This window comes from Dermacentor variabilis, chromosome 2 (assembly GCF_050947875.1).
Source record: "Dermacentor variabilis isolate Ectoservices chromosome 2, ASM5094787v1, whole genome shotgun sequence".
Lineage (NCBI taxonomy): Eukaryota > Metazoa > Arthropoda > Arachnida > Ixodida > Ixodidae > Dermacentor > Dermacentor variabilis.
This window is the reverse complement of record NC_134569.1, coordinates 162,599,762-162,613,448: the sequence shown is the minus strand read 5'-3', so window position 1 is coordinate 162,613,448 and position 13,687 is coordinate 162,599,762. Positions and strand designations below refer to the sequence as shown.

The 13,687-nt window shown below is 44.1% G+C and overlaps 1 protein-coding gene across 1 annotated transcript; it reads right to left on the bottom strand.

Moving 5' to 3' along the window:
* Positions 1–2,266: 2,266 nt before the first annotated feature.
* LOC142570521 (uncharacterized) lies at positions 2,267–12,151 on the bottom strand. Its single transcript, XM_075678897.1, has 3 exons — positions 12,079–12,151; positions 4,584–4,735; positions 2,267–2,618 (listed from the first exon to the last, which is right to left on the bottom strand). Exons 1-3 carry the CDS (start codon positions 12,149–12,151, stop codon positions 2,295–2,297), a joined length of 549 nt encoding a protein of 182 aa, XP_075535012.1. The 3' UTR covers positions 2,267–2,294.
* Between the last annotated feature and the right edge of the window lie 1,536 nt (positions 12,152–13,687).

Sequence of the window (13,687 nt, the reverse complement as noted above, 5' to 3'; positions counted from 1 at the left end):
GCTGCTACTGCAGTAAGTGAGAAATGTAAACTGTATGGAGGAGCATTAAAGTCTACCAAGGAATTTCCTCAGCGACTCGTAATTAATGTTCTTGACATTTCCTTGGTATTCGAACAAAATCACGTTTGTTGGCAGTACTCCCCAAGATCTTCGAAGCCGTTGCTAAACTTTCAATCCAAGCATTCCAATGCAGTAAAAAACGGCATTGCCATGTCGTGTCTTAAGTCTTGTCTCACCAGATCGTGCATGCACAAAATGAGCGCCAGTTTTAGTGCGCAGGTCCGGCGCCTATTAGAAGCAGGTTATCCTAGTGTAACAGTGGCCACTGTGGCTGAGCGCCTAAAGAAGTCGGTTGCGAGGGGGACGGGCGTGATTACAGCAAGCAGTAATAGCAAAAAAGAGTAGTGGCTATTCCGTACATTCATTCAGTGTCGCACAGGCTTAAAAACGTTGCAAGTAGATATGCGAATACGAATACGATTTATTCCATGTTTGTTCGAAACATGGCAAGATGGGAGAAAAAGCTGCTGAACAGCAGCTTGACAAGCTTCCACCCCCTTTGTTTACATAGGCAACAGCAGCTCATACAATATACATATACAGATATTATCATATACAGATATTGTACAGATATTACACATTATATACATATATTACAGATGCAGATTACAGATATATACAGATATTATACAGGTATTATCAGCATACATGCACACACACACACACACACACACACACACACACACACGTTTCGATGGATATATTATACATAACTAAAATGGTGAAAGACAATTTCCGTAAAATATATACAAGTACGAAACGTAGCGCAAGTTTACATGATTGAAAATACTTCAAAGATTTGAAAGAACAGCAGTTAGAAAATCAAACAGAAGAATTAACGAGTACCCAGAGCATACAGTTTAAACCTGAGAACTTTCCATAAAAGGTAGTGCATAGGTAGTACATTTGTAGCATTTGAAAAAGAAAAAAAAAGACGTTAACATGACGAATATGACGGTAATGTTGCTTTCACTGCTCCCGATAAGCTAGGTAAGATATGCGCTCTGTACAGAGGACAAAGGAGCAGGTAAAAGAAAAAAACAACAGATATTTGCCCAGTGAAGCACAATAAGAAGAACAGTTTTACTGACTGTCGTATGGGAGTGCTTTGTAAGATTCCCCTTAGCTGTGGCCAGTTCTACGTAGGGCAAACTGGACGGTGTATCAATCAGAAACTAATGGAACATACAAGGTCGTTAACTGGTGGATTGCCTTCTAATCTTTCCCTACGTTGCCAAGATTGTAACTGCACGCCAGAGTTAGATGAATGCGCGATATTGTACAGGCATAAAAATGAAGATACGCGTGTTATGGTAGAGGCATGGCATATCTATAAATGTGGAAGTGCGTGCGTGAGTCAGCCTTCGATTACGTTACATAAGAAAGAGATCAAGTGCCTTAACAGTTATCTCTCACGTAGACCGGCACATGTACCCGACTGACATGTGGGGATACCATTCCTGAGCATGCGCAGATGAGTTTTGTGTCTTCTTTCTTTTTTCGCCTCAGTGCTCCCTTCAGTTTATAGTCGGCGTTCGTGTTTTCCAGGCCTCTACTCTCGTGTCCTGTCTGCACACCTCACCTATTTTTTGCATAATGAATCCTTACCAACCAGCTCAGCTTTCTGTCGTTGAAACCGTATGTTAACTGAGCATTTTTACTGTGCTGTTACTCATTCTGTAGTTATTTATGCACTTATTTCTTGTTTTTCTTTCCTTCAATTTTATTACAATTCTTCTGGTTGTAGTTCTATTGAAATTCTGATTTTTTATTTATTAGAGGGTAAATAAGGTTATTTATTGATTGATTTTATTCATTAAAACCATTCTTCCGCTAATGAAAGCCATACTTCCCGCGCGATTTTATTGCCACTGAATGACTGAGCGTTCGGACAATGGACGCTATTATCATATGTGCTGTGGCCTATAACAGCACTCTAATAGTTTTAATAGACGATAGGACTCAGTGGCCACCTTTGAACGCATGGTGATCTCTGTTATGACGTGCGGTTTGCAGTATTTCTTGTAAGTTGCTCTTACCCTTTCCGTTTCTCTGCACTTCCGTCTCCTCCACCGTAGCGCAGCTAACCATGTGCAACCTCGTTAGCCATCCTGCATTTCAATTTCTTCCTGTGTTTTTGGTTTCCAGAAATGTGTCACAGCAATTATGAGTTAAAAAGAAAGGCCACACCAAAAATTCTGTATGAGTTACGCATTTGACCTTATTTATTTTCATTACAAATGTATGTTTTCCAAAGCCTTGCCCATCTTCATATATCGCTGGGCGGTTCGCATGATGACATCGATAAACATCTTGATAAAGCTCCCACGACTGTCAGAATCTTCCAGGGCATAGCCACTCATAGTCCTGGTTACCAAAATGGATATGATCTCGGCTACTGTGTGTTTCAGCTTCTGCTTGGCGTCCTTAGCGGCTCTCTTGATGTGGCCTTTGGCCTCTTTGTAGGCGCCTTTTACGCTTTGCTTCACATTTCGAGTGGCATTTTTCAAAGCGTCCTTTGTTTTCCCCCACAGAGCGCGAAGAAAGTACTCATCGCTCTGCAAAAATGAATGCACGTAGGTAACAACGGTTAAAAACAGAGAATCGCTGTGCAAATATAAGTTCAAATTATTTCTGCCCCTCTCTTCACATATATGTATACAACCACGAGTTCCTATGCTTAGCACGTGAGAGTATAAGCGCTTGGATTGCGTGTGAAATGTTTGCTTACATAAATCTACAAATCTAGAAGCTTTTTACTAACTGTCCACTGTTGCTGCAAAAAAACACTGTATTATTATTATTATTATTATTATTATTATTATTAGTATTATTATTATTATTATTATTATTATTATTATTATTATTATTATTATTATTATTATTATTATTATTATTATTATTATTATTATTATTATTATTATTATTATTATTATTATTATTATTATTATTATTATTATTATTATTATTATTATAGGCGGCGATAAAACAACATGCCGTGGTACGTTTAGGATCTCGCATATTAATCTAATACTCTGTTTAGGACCCTATCAAAGGCATTACTTCCGCTCATTTGGTTGCTCAAATCACTTGGAGCGCCGAGCATGCGCTGTAGGAGGCGTTGCACGCATTGATCTCAGTGTAGAAACTGCAAGATAGAAACAAAATGATGTATGCCTGAACCATGCGAGTGGAAATGAGGGAACAGCTTCGAGTATCCAAGGAAGGAAATAGAGAGGCGAATGCACCAAAATTGAACATATTGTTACCTTTCTCTCCAGTCATCATTATTTCATCAGAGAGTTTACCCACATGTCCTTAGAACATCCCTCTCACATTTCTGGAAAACCATGTGAGCAGTCGGAACAAACGGAACTGACGGAACGAACTGTCGGAATTTGCGGAATGAACAGCGCAGGTCTTTGACTTGTTACCCACTAGTAAGCCAACATGACACCATAGACACGCGCTTCCTTAGTTTGTATGGTGGTTGCTGTATGGTTGTTTCTATAGCACCGGTGAATATTGAACAGAGCGACGTTTTTTCCGAACATGTTCTTACCCATAATCCTTGAGGCAACTCCTAAGCAAGTGACAGTTGTTTGTTCCCTGTTGCACTTGAGTGCCACCTCGACTTTGTCACATTAGTAGTCTACATATTGTAGTATACTGCTAGAGAGTCCATATTTGAGCTAACATTATTTATCCATGCAAGACCGCTCAAGCACAAATTGCACACGAACGAACTTTGCGACTTTGCACAATATCTCTTATAAGACTCACCGCACGCACTTCTGGAGTGATCATGTTTACGAACCAGTTAGAAAATCACAGTGATTAATATCATCATTAAACACGTGAATAGTGCGTAGAAGTGCATATGATACCTTTTCTTAAGGATTTCTGTTTTGTTTTCAGTTCCTTGTGCCACACGAGGTCACCAACACTACGGCGTAGAGCTGTTCTTTGGCTCTTTCAGAAAGAAATGAAATGATAGTGTCAATAAAAGTAAGAATGAAATCTGTCAATTGGTTTTAAGAAAGATACGTCAACATCTGACTGACAGGCATATTTGCTTAGAGAGAGAATGCGCCTTCAGCTTCAGGATGTTGTGTTCATAATCTGATGTCAACAACGCATTTCCGGGTCTGTAATTGATACCAGTGCATGTAGTCAAGAAAAGTATAGCCGTCGAGATTCGTTTCTATTACTCGGAGGGGGTCGTCGATAGGGCACTGATGCCGATGCCCCCTATACCTCACATTTTACCGCCTTTTGTAGACTCATTGTTACAGCTGCTAGTAGAAGTAGATGCCAGCTATTCAGTGTAGTCTTCTACATTAGTTTCTGTTACTCGGAAGGGGCCGTCGCTAGAGTGCTGATCTGGACTTCCCCTATACCCTGTATTTTTACCGCCTTCTGTAGACGGACTATTACAGCTTTTAGTAGTAGTAAATGCAAGCTGCTCCTGCAAATAAATATACATTTCGCCATCTAAATTTGACTCTGGTTTTTCTACGTACCTCAGAATTAATCTCTTCATCCGCAGCTAGGGTCTGGGCCACTTCCCGCAGGATCTCACCCACATGAACAGCATCGTGAGCGGCAGATTCGGCCGCCCTGTCGAGCGTTGCGTCAATGGTAGACTCTTCCTCGGGAATCGTGTGGGCGTCCACTGTAATGGTACGAGCAGGAGTTTCTGTTAGACGTTTGAACGTTTCTAACAAAGTATTTGCTTGAAATATTCGAAGTAGTACGGTGCAAAGCACTACGTGTGTTGGCAAACGAGGAACATCTAAGCAACCTTTGATTCACCGATGGTATTCTCTTGTAATGTAACGTGTATGCTTCATAATCACCTTTTAACAAGTTTCACTATCATATATTATCCTGTCATGAGAGCAAGATATTCAGAATTTGTCGTCTTCTGTCTTGAAACTGGCACCGGCTGTTTGCGAAAATAAAAATGATGTTAAGTGCACCTAGAACGCACTCTCAAGTCGTTGTTCGTAGCTTGCCAGTAGCCTTGAAATTAAAAGCGAATAATGAGCGAATTGCAACACAGATTATCCTGTGGCGTTGAAACCCCTGAGACAACATATATAGGTTGCCGGCGTATAAACCTTGTTGGTAGGTATATTACTGCTTCATTTACTATTGCTGAATTTCCATAGGTTTAATTCTATACAATGAATTCAACATATTTGTCTGGCTTTGTTCATTACTGTAATAAATGGTTATACGTGCCCGTAAATGCGACGAAGACCAGGAGACAAATGGCTGCCGAAATCTTCCTCATGACGTCTACAAAAAAAGTAAAAACATTGTAGTTTGGTAGCATAGGTTTGATATTTATGCGCAAATACACGTCTACAGTGCTTTGAATTGTTCCTATTCCTTCAGCAGCATCTTCTGAAACAGACAACCTAAGAAAACGTAGGTACATTTGATCTGAAATAAATCATTATTTAGGTATTTTTAACGAACGCAGCCGATATGTAGTAACCGTTCGCCTCGGTCTCAAAGGAACTGCTTATTTGTTGAGAGTGCCTTTTTTAAATTCTCAGATTATTTCACTGTGAGTCTAAGCGCGGATTCCTACCGAAAATGTTATTTTCAGTTAGGCTGGCTACGTCACATGCATCACCTAAGCAAGCTGCTTTGTGTGAGAAAGACCAGCAATATCCTTCTATGTATTGACCTTTGCAACGTAATGTCAAAAGGAAAAGAATTGTATTTCCTGTAGGTCATATCTCATAGTTCTTTATAATTGTAAAGGAGAATGCTTCTCATATTAGGAAAGGAACTGAAGCATTGTATGTTAAATCTACTTACCAAAAGCAGAAGCCCACAGGGTATTTCGCTTGTATCGAGCGAAATATGAGAAAGCTGCATTATCAGTCCGGCTTTTATGCTTTGCATGCTTGACAATCCGTTCTTTTTGTCCTTGTTGAAGAGATATGTTCCTCCAACAAGATAAACGGCCGCTGAATTGCCCATATTGAGACCTTGATACCACCTTTATCTCTAGTGGTGCCATCACAGCTATTGTTAATTGAACAGATTGGCGTGATTCACGAGCTTCCTTTCTTGCAGTCCACTAGGACTCAGATACCCCCTCTTATTGAATGATTTTCCTCCTCGTGTCTAGCTGGATCTCACAATGCTTTGAAGCTTGTTGCTGAGTAGGTGGTGGTGATGGTAAACTTTATTGAAAGGTGGAAGTGTAAAAGGGGACGTGGCTGAGGGATCGGGCTCAAGTAAGGCCCTGGGCCTGCTTGGCCTTCTGGGCCCAGTCCACCAGTTCAAGCTCTCGGTCAACCTTCCCGGAACTGAGTCAGGCTGTCCAGTCAGTTTCGCTGCTGACGGGGGGATGGGAAAACGGGAGCAGGCGCATTCCCACATTAAGTGTGTGAGTGTGCCTGTTTGTGAACAGAGCCTACATTGGTCGCTTTCCTTGCCCCCTGTGATTTTGTTAATGTACTTTGCGTGTGGGTATGTGTTTGCCTAGAGTCGCCTAAACGCGACCGCTTGCATTTTATCGAGTTGCTTGGCCGGTTGTGGGAGCGCGCGATGCCTCAAGCGATACCTATGGGCTATTTAATGATAATTATCCCAGGGTTCCTCGTGTCTCTCCTCCTAATTCACGCTGTCCGCATCCGCGGACGAGGCTCGGCGCGAGATCTCGACCCAAACTGTGAGCCGACGCCTTGCCAGGCACAGCCGCGTGAGCGGGGGTCCACATGAGGGTTTTCAAGTCGCTTAGGGGGGCCGCGTGCGGACCATGCTATGCCTGTTAGGAAATCCTACCGCGGACGAAACTGCCGATGCCCTGCTTGCTCTCGCTGAATACGGTATTCGCTTCCGCATGCATGGCCATGGCAATCGCGGTTTCCTCCGCTTCCACCACTCGGCCAGCCGTGATCGTTGTGTATTCTATCAATCCTCCGTTGTGATACGCTACAACCGCGGTCATGAGGTCGCCGCGAGTGTGTCTCGCTGCGTCTGTGTAGACCACTCCATCTTGAAAGTCGTAGCATCGCTAAATGGCTTCACTACGGGCCTGCCGATGGTCCTGATGCAACTCGGGGCTCATGTTGCGGGGTAGAGGCGGGGCATAAGTATGCCCCCTGACCTTTCGCGGAATCGTCATGTACTCTGTAACCTCGGGGATGGCCTCGAGACTGAGCTTCCGGAGGACTGTGCGGCCAGTCAAGGTTAGCGAGGGACGACGGACTTGGGCTGTGTGGTCCACGTCTAAGAGCTCCTCGATCGTGTTGTGCATGCCTAAGGCCTCTAGCCTTGCGGCGGCCGCGCGGTCCGGAAGACCCAGGGCTGCCTTTGTGCTTCGTCTGATGATTGTGTTTAATTTGGCTAACTCCGTGGCTGCGAGTTTGACATATGGTGTCGAGTACATGGTTCTGCTGGTTATGTATGACTGCACAAGTTGAAGCAGCGCGCCCTCGCTCATGCCATGGTACCGATTAGCCACCCGGCAAATGAGCTGCAGTGTGTAGTTATTCGCCCTCTGGAGTTTCTTTACCATGAGACCGCAGCGCAGTGTGTTCTGAAAGTCTAGCCCCGATATTTTGGTGCTGGGGCACTCCGGGATGGTAAGTTATCCGACTTTAAGTTCAAGGAAGCGCCTCCCCCGTGGTAATCCTTTGGGCAGCTACTTCGGCCAGGCTTGATCAGGAGGTATTCGGGTTTTTCCGCTGAGCACGTCAGGCCCCTTGACTCCCCATCAGCTAGTACGACATCGATGCCGCGTTGCATGATCTCTTGAAGAGGTTGTGGATCATCCCCCACTGCCTATAACGTATGTAATGGGGGCAATTGGGTTAACTACGCAAATGCGCTGTTATTAAGGTGTATTGATTGATTTATTTGTAGAGTTTATTGGCGCAAGGGCCAGATGTGGCCAAAGAGCGCCAAGTCGATGATCCGTGCTTGTCAGTGATATGTGAGTGTTGATTGTGGGGAGTATATGACACACGGCTGCATAGTGGCCTAAAAATATTTGCTAAAAACTGGAGAATATACATATGGTCCAATGTGGCTGTAAAACGGCCAAAAATTTATTCGCTCTGAAGTGCGTAAAATACAAGTATAAAAATCACAGTGATTGATCGTGTCTGGGATAAAAATAGATGTTTCGCGAGATATGGATGATCATATATGGATATGGATTATTAAGGTGTAACCGAATGATAAAAAAGGTCGCACGGAAATTAAGGTGCCTGAGTTTGTTGCTCACTTTGACATAGCGTTCCACATGTTACCTGCAAAAGAAGGCAATCGGCTTCTGTAGAGGTCTGTTTCTTGCGGCAGGCTGATTGAGAGTTTTGGCTTTCTAAAAGGGAGGTCCCCAGTTAGGAGTTGCAGAAAACGTTACTCAAGCTAGTAAAACACTACTTTTCTCAGCTAAACGTTGGGCAAAGTAAAATGACATTAAATTGTGTGGTACAACAATGGCAACGTTCTGTTGTGAAAGGATGGTCAGTTTATTGGGGCCATAAGAAACTAACATGATGTAGAACGGACTTGTGCCCACTAGCCTCAATTTCTACGAGTACGCTTTACGAGAATATGGGGCACTTTCATAAGCCCGTGTCGACCGGATGCGCTCTTTGCGCAGTTTTCCTCTTTTTTTTAATCTTATACACTTGAACAGATGATTGGGTCGTAGAAAGGGTGAAACGTTTTGCGCGCTCACAGTTTTTCATCTTGAAGTTCTCTTTTCTAGTGATGACTGAAACGTGGTACTGTCATGACGCGGATATTATGCATCTCGAGCAATAAAAAGCACTTGAAGGAACAAAAAGAAAAGCAAGCAGGGAGGCGAAATCTTTTTTTGCATTTAAGCTTAGGCTTCAACTAGGAGTTTATTGATAGTCTTTCAATACGTAACGATTTGCGAAGTGCCTACTGTGAAATGCTGAAGTTATATGTGTGGGTCAGAAATCCTCTTCACAGCAGTGGCCTCTATTGCTTTACGTTTCTTGACAAACTTTTTTCCTTTGCCTTCCTGTGTAACTACACAGTATTATTCAGTGGGGACCTTAAGACTGACATGTTCGAACAACGATAAAAATATGAACTGTATATTTCACTCTGTTAACAAACGATGTAGGATGCCATAGACTGCATACAAAATAATACGGAAGGTAAATGCGCGCAAAAACCATTGTTTACATCGGCACTTCTAAACATCTTGCGTATAGAAGGAAACAAGAATTCCGAATAGGTGAAAGAATGTCATTATTAAATCCAAAAAAGGGTGTCCCTAATAGCTATCTTTGAGGGACCCACTAGTTGTCATGTACAAAGAAGACGCTTGGCCATGGTCGCTAATGCAACATCATGTATCAAGAAAATGACTGCGAAGGAGACTGGCAACAGAAGAGTAAACTCCGACCATGGAGCAGTTGTGTTTTCCTGCACTTACAGTAAATAGTGTAAACTCACCTTTTCTGAAATACCGGCACCGAGATCTACGCCAGGAAACTTTCTAGAATTGTGATAGTGGAGCTTCTAGAGAGAAATTCTTGCTGTTTCGGATTCAATTAGTTTTCTTACAGTAAAAAAATATGTTGTGAAGATCAAGGAAAAAATCTTAGACGCGGTATAAAGGTCATATTTCAGGAAATAATTGAAGTCATTGGTTTTACAGCTATACTAAAACACCGGAAAAAATGACTAGTTTTTGATCTGTGAAGAAACGCTATTTCAAGCCAAGTATATCGCAACCGTCGCATTGGAGTCACATGGGAAGGGAATTACAACATGAGGTCTCGGAGTCCTGAAAAATTGCCAGTGCGATCGCCTATGATTACATAGGTACGGCTATTATGCAAAAGCGATGAATAAGTACCTATGTGTGAACAATAAAAATGTAAATTTGGCAACTTCGTTATTTAATGTAACAATTTATATACGGAAGTTCATGGTAAAGCTAAACGTTGAAAAGCATGAAAATAATAAAAAACGAGTGAACAAGCACAATAAACACAAATGTTACCATAAATGATCAAGGCGACATCACACATGAAACTGCCTTCCTTATCAGTAATATCAATTACTTATACAAGAAGAAAAGGTAAGCGGCAGAGTGAGATATAAATATTGACGGTTTACTAAAAATTGAGATGAGTTGGTTCATTTCTCCATGTAACATTTCTACCCACACTTGAAATTTATGAACTTTTCTGATGCTTTTATTTCGGAAGGCAATGAATTCTCTATTGTCTGCCAGAGAAAGGGTGTGAAGCTCCCGTAATTCGTCCTCAAGGCATGCGTCCTGCAGGATATTTATTAAAGTTTTTCCAATCGAATCGTCCTCAAGCATGCAAAACGATATTGTTGCGCAGGGGAAACCGAGCACTGTTGTGGTTAGTAATATGCCAACATCTCACGACATCGGAATAGAATCAGATGTCATGAGTGTTCAGCCTATAAATCGAGCCCCTAGGTTACCTCCCTTTCTTCTCGTTTATTACATAACGTGGGCCTCGAATCCGGCAATATTGATGCCTTCAGGTAGCATGTGCGGGTTTATTGACCGGTTGCTTTCACCCAAAAAGATAACGTTCTCGTGAGGCCTGTGGCATAAAGGATGTTCCTCATCCATTCCCAAAGTCTGTGAGTGGTGGCACTGGCTAACACTCCCGTGGTTCTACTGGGAAACACAAATACCCAAGAAAGTGGAGGGGGGAACGGCGTCGCGGTAGCTCCATTCGCATAGCATCGTACGCGAAATGCGAAGGTTGTGGGATCGTTCCCACCTGCGACAATTTGTTTTTTTATCCACTTTCCTTTCCATTATTTATCGTTTCTTTATTTCATTTATTAAGCACAAGAAATTTCCCCTATGTTGTCCTTGGTGCCAGTGTATGTTGACTTTTTATGACATGACCCATGATATGATATCATATGGCTGATCAGTGCTGCTACCACCCCTGGTCAGCCAGCTAGGCCTACGCAGAACGTGAACACAAAACAACCAGACCCTCGCGTATTTGGCGGTCTCCGCGGTTGCGACGATGAATGATTGGTTGGAGCATTACAACAGAGCAAGCCCTGTCTACCATTGCGACAACACACGCAGACTATGGTATGTCACTTTTTACGTCAGCGAGGATGCCGAGACTTGGTCCTTTAATCACGAAAGTAACTTTTCCGACTGGTCAACATTCACCCAGCATATTTGCCAGATATTCAGCATGTTCTCTGGACTCTCCGAAGTTGTGAAACAGAAGCTGTAATAAATATTCATGGTCTACTGAGCGATATGAACCGACTAGCCCAGAGACATGTACTTCTGGATTAAAGACGTCCTTGCTGTCTGCCACCGCGTATAGTCTGCCATGGCGCAGGCTGATCGCCACATAATGAAGGACATCAACTCAGTCGCGTTCAATGCTCTCGTCATTCAGTGCCCAAACAGCGTTCGTGATATTTTCACGGTATGCCAAGTTCTTGACACGTTCCAGTTCATTCAGCTTCGTAGAGTCTTTTACGAATATCGTTTCGAAGATGACGCCGAGTTGCGAGCGCTGATACATACTCTCATCAGGGAGAAACTTGAGGAACATGATTCTGGTGCTGCAATGCTTGCGTCCGTTCGCCCCGCTACGTCTGGACTGCACGGCTTCATCAAGGAAAACTGGTGTCGATGACAAGAGTCGAACTTGATAAGTCCACTGGACAATCTCGCACGCCCAGTTATGTGGACGTTGCCTCCCGGCGTACCTGAACCACTTATTCTACAATTGCCAAAGCTTACTGCGATCCATGGCTTCGATGGCAGCGAATACTCCGGCGCAACAGTACTGCTCTCCGCGGCGCTCGTCACGCCTTGTTTGCTTCTATTGTGGTATTTGCAGCCATATTTCTCGCTTCTGCAGTCGGCGTCAGCAAGATGAAAGGCTACGCTAACCTTTGAGTGAGAAAGGACATATAGGTTAGATACCTACGTTCCCTGACAGGGCACAACCTCTTCCTGTCACTCTCCCTCACCTTCCCAGGACATGCCTCGGGGTTCCCGCTCAGACAGGGCGTCGCTCTCCTTGACCTTGCTGCCATTCCTCATCTCCTTTGCGTACTGCTTCCCATGTTGTGGACACGCGTTGGGAAAAGTAGATGCAGCAGTTTTTGAAGAGAATACTACGTCGTATCGGAATGTCACAATTCCTCCTTCTCGCCCTGTGAATTTACTCTCGCTTTGCATAGAAGGTGTTCCTGTCGACGCTCTCGTAGACACTGAAGCCTTGATTTGTGTTGTCACGAACTGTTCGTCCGGCTGGGAAAAGCGCAAACGCCGTATGTTGGTCCAGTTCAATGGGGTGCCAATTACGTTCCCATTTATCCTACGGCACAGTGCGTAGCTCGCGTCCTGCTAGACGGTATGCGTCATCATGTACAGCTTGACATGCTTTCGACGTCCACTCATCCGGGGATATTAGGTCAATAAAGAATTTTGACCTAATCTCTACGCCCGCCACTCCACATTTGTGACCAACCATCATGCCTTCTGTTTGCTGACGTCTCTGACAAACATGTCTGGACGCCTGGGCCCTTCGGTACTGCGCTTGCTAGGAATACGACTTCACTGTTGCGTATAGGTCCGGCAAACTACATGAAGATGCCGATGCTTTGTCGCGTGGCCCGCTGTCGTCAAACGCCCATTATTCAACTTCTGTCTGCACGACACGATCTCGCAGAACGTTCAAGCTCACGCCCGGTAGCGCGGTACAGTCGGTGGCTTCAGTTGACTTTCTTCCGTGTACTGACCTAATCTCGCTTCAACCTCCTGATGCATATTGCCACACGCTGATCGACCGATTCAGTAGCTAAGCACGACCCCCCCACCCCCCCCCCTTCCCTCCAGTTGCTTAAGACGACAACTTTCAACTTTAAAACTTCAAGGTGGAGCGTTATTTCGATTAATTTACCATGCTTCCCGTAACTGATCGGTTTCGCTTATACCACGCTCACTTCGACTCCTAGTTCTAGAAGCACATCACAACGTCGCGGCGCCTGGCCATTTGGGGCTTTAACAAGACCTACGACCACATCAACACACGCTATATCTCGCCGGGCCTTCCACCTCTGTCGTCAAAGACGTTGTACCACGTTATACCAATGCGCGTTATATGCGCGTTATTATACAGCGCTATACCGATGCAGCAAACGCTCGACGTTCCTTCCAGCCGGTCCTCTGCAGCATTTAGCATGCCCGTCTACCCCCTTCGCATTTGTTGGCACACAATTACCCCGACCCCTGCCACTCACGGCCGATAGTCACCGCTGGACCTTCACCACAGTAGACCATTTAACGAGCTACGCCGAGACAGCAGCTCTTCGCTCTGGTACAGCCTCCGAAGTCGCGGAGTTTTTCGTGCACAGTATCATTTTGAGCCACGGCGCACCTGGTATACTTCCGAGTGACCGCGGCAAGACGTTCATTTTGCATGTGCTTTCTGAAGTCCTCCGCGCCTCTGACACCGCCCATAAGACCACATCAACGTACCATGCCCAGACAAATAGCACAGCAGAGTTTTTTCGTCGAACTTTGTCCGACATGATGTCTATACATATTCGACACGATAACAAAAACTGGGACACT

What these genes read in the sequence shown, in the direction of transcription:
- LOC142570521 (XM_075678897.1), bottom strand. Translation starts at nt 12,151, where the DNA reads ATGAGGAATGGCAGCAAGGTCAAGGAGAGCGACGCCCTGTCTGAGCGG. An exon ending in CCGAGGCATGTCCTGGGAAG is followed by an intron (nt 4,736 to 12,078) that starts GTGAGGGAGAGT and finishes GTACCATTACAG; the next exon opens with TGGACGCCCACACGATTCCC. An exon ending in ATGAAGAGATTAATTCTGAG is followed by an intron (nt 2,619 to 4,583) that starts GTACGTAGAAAA and finishes TCATTTTTGCAG; the next exon opens with AGCGATGAGTACTTTCTTCG.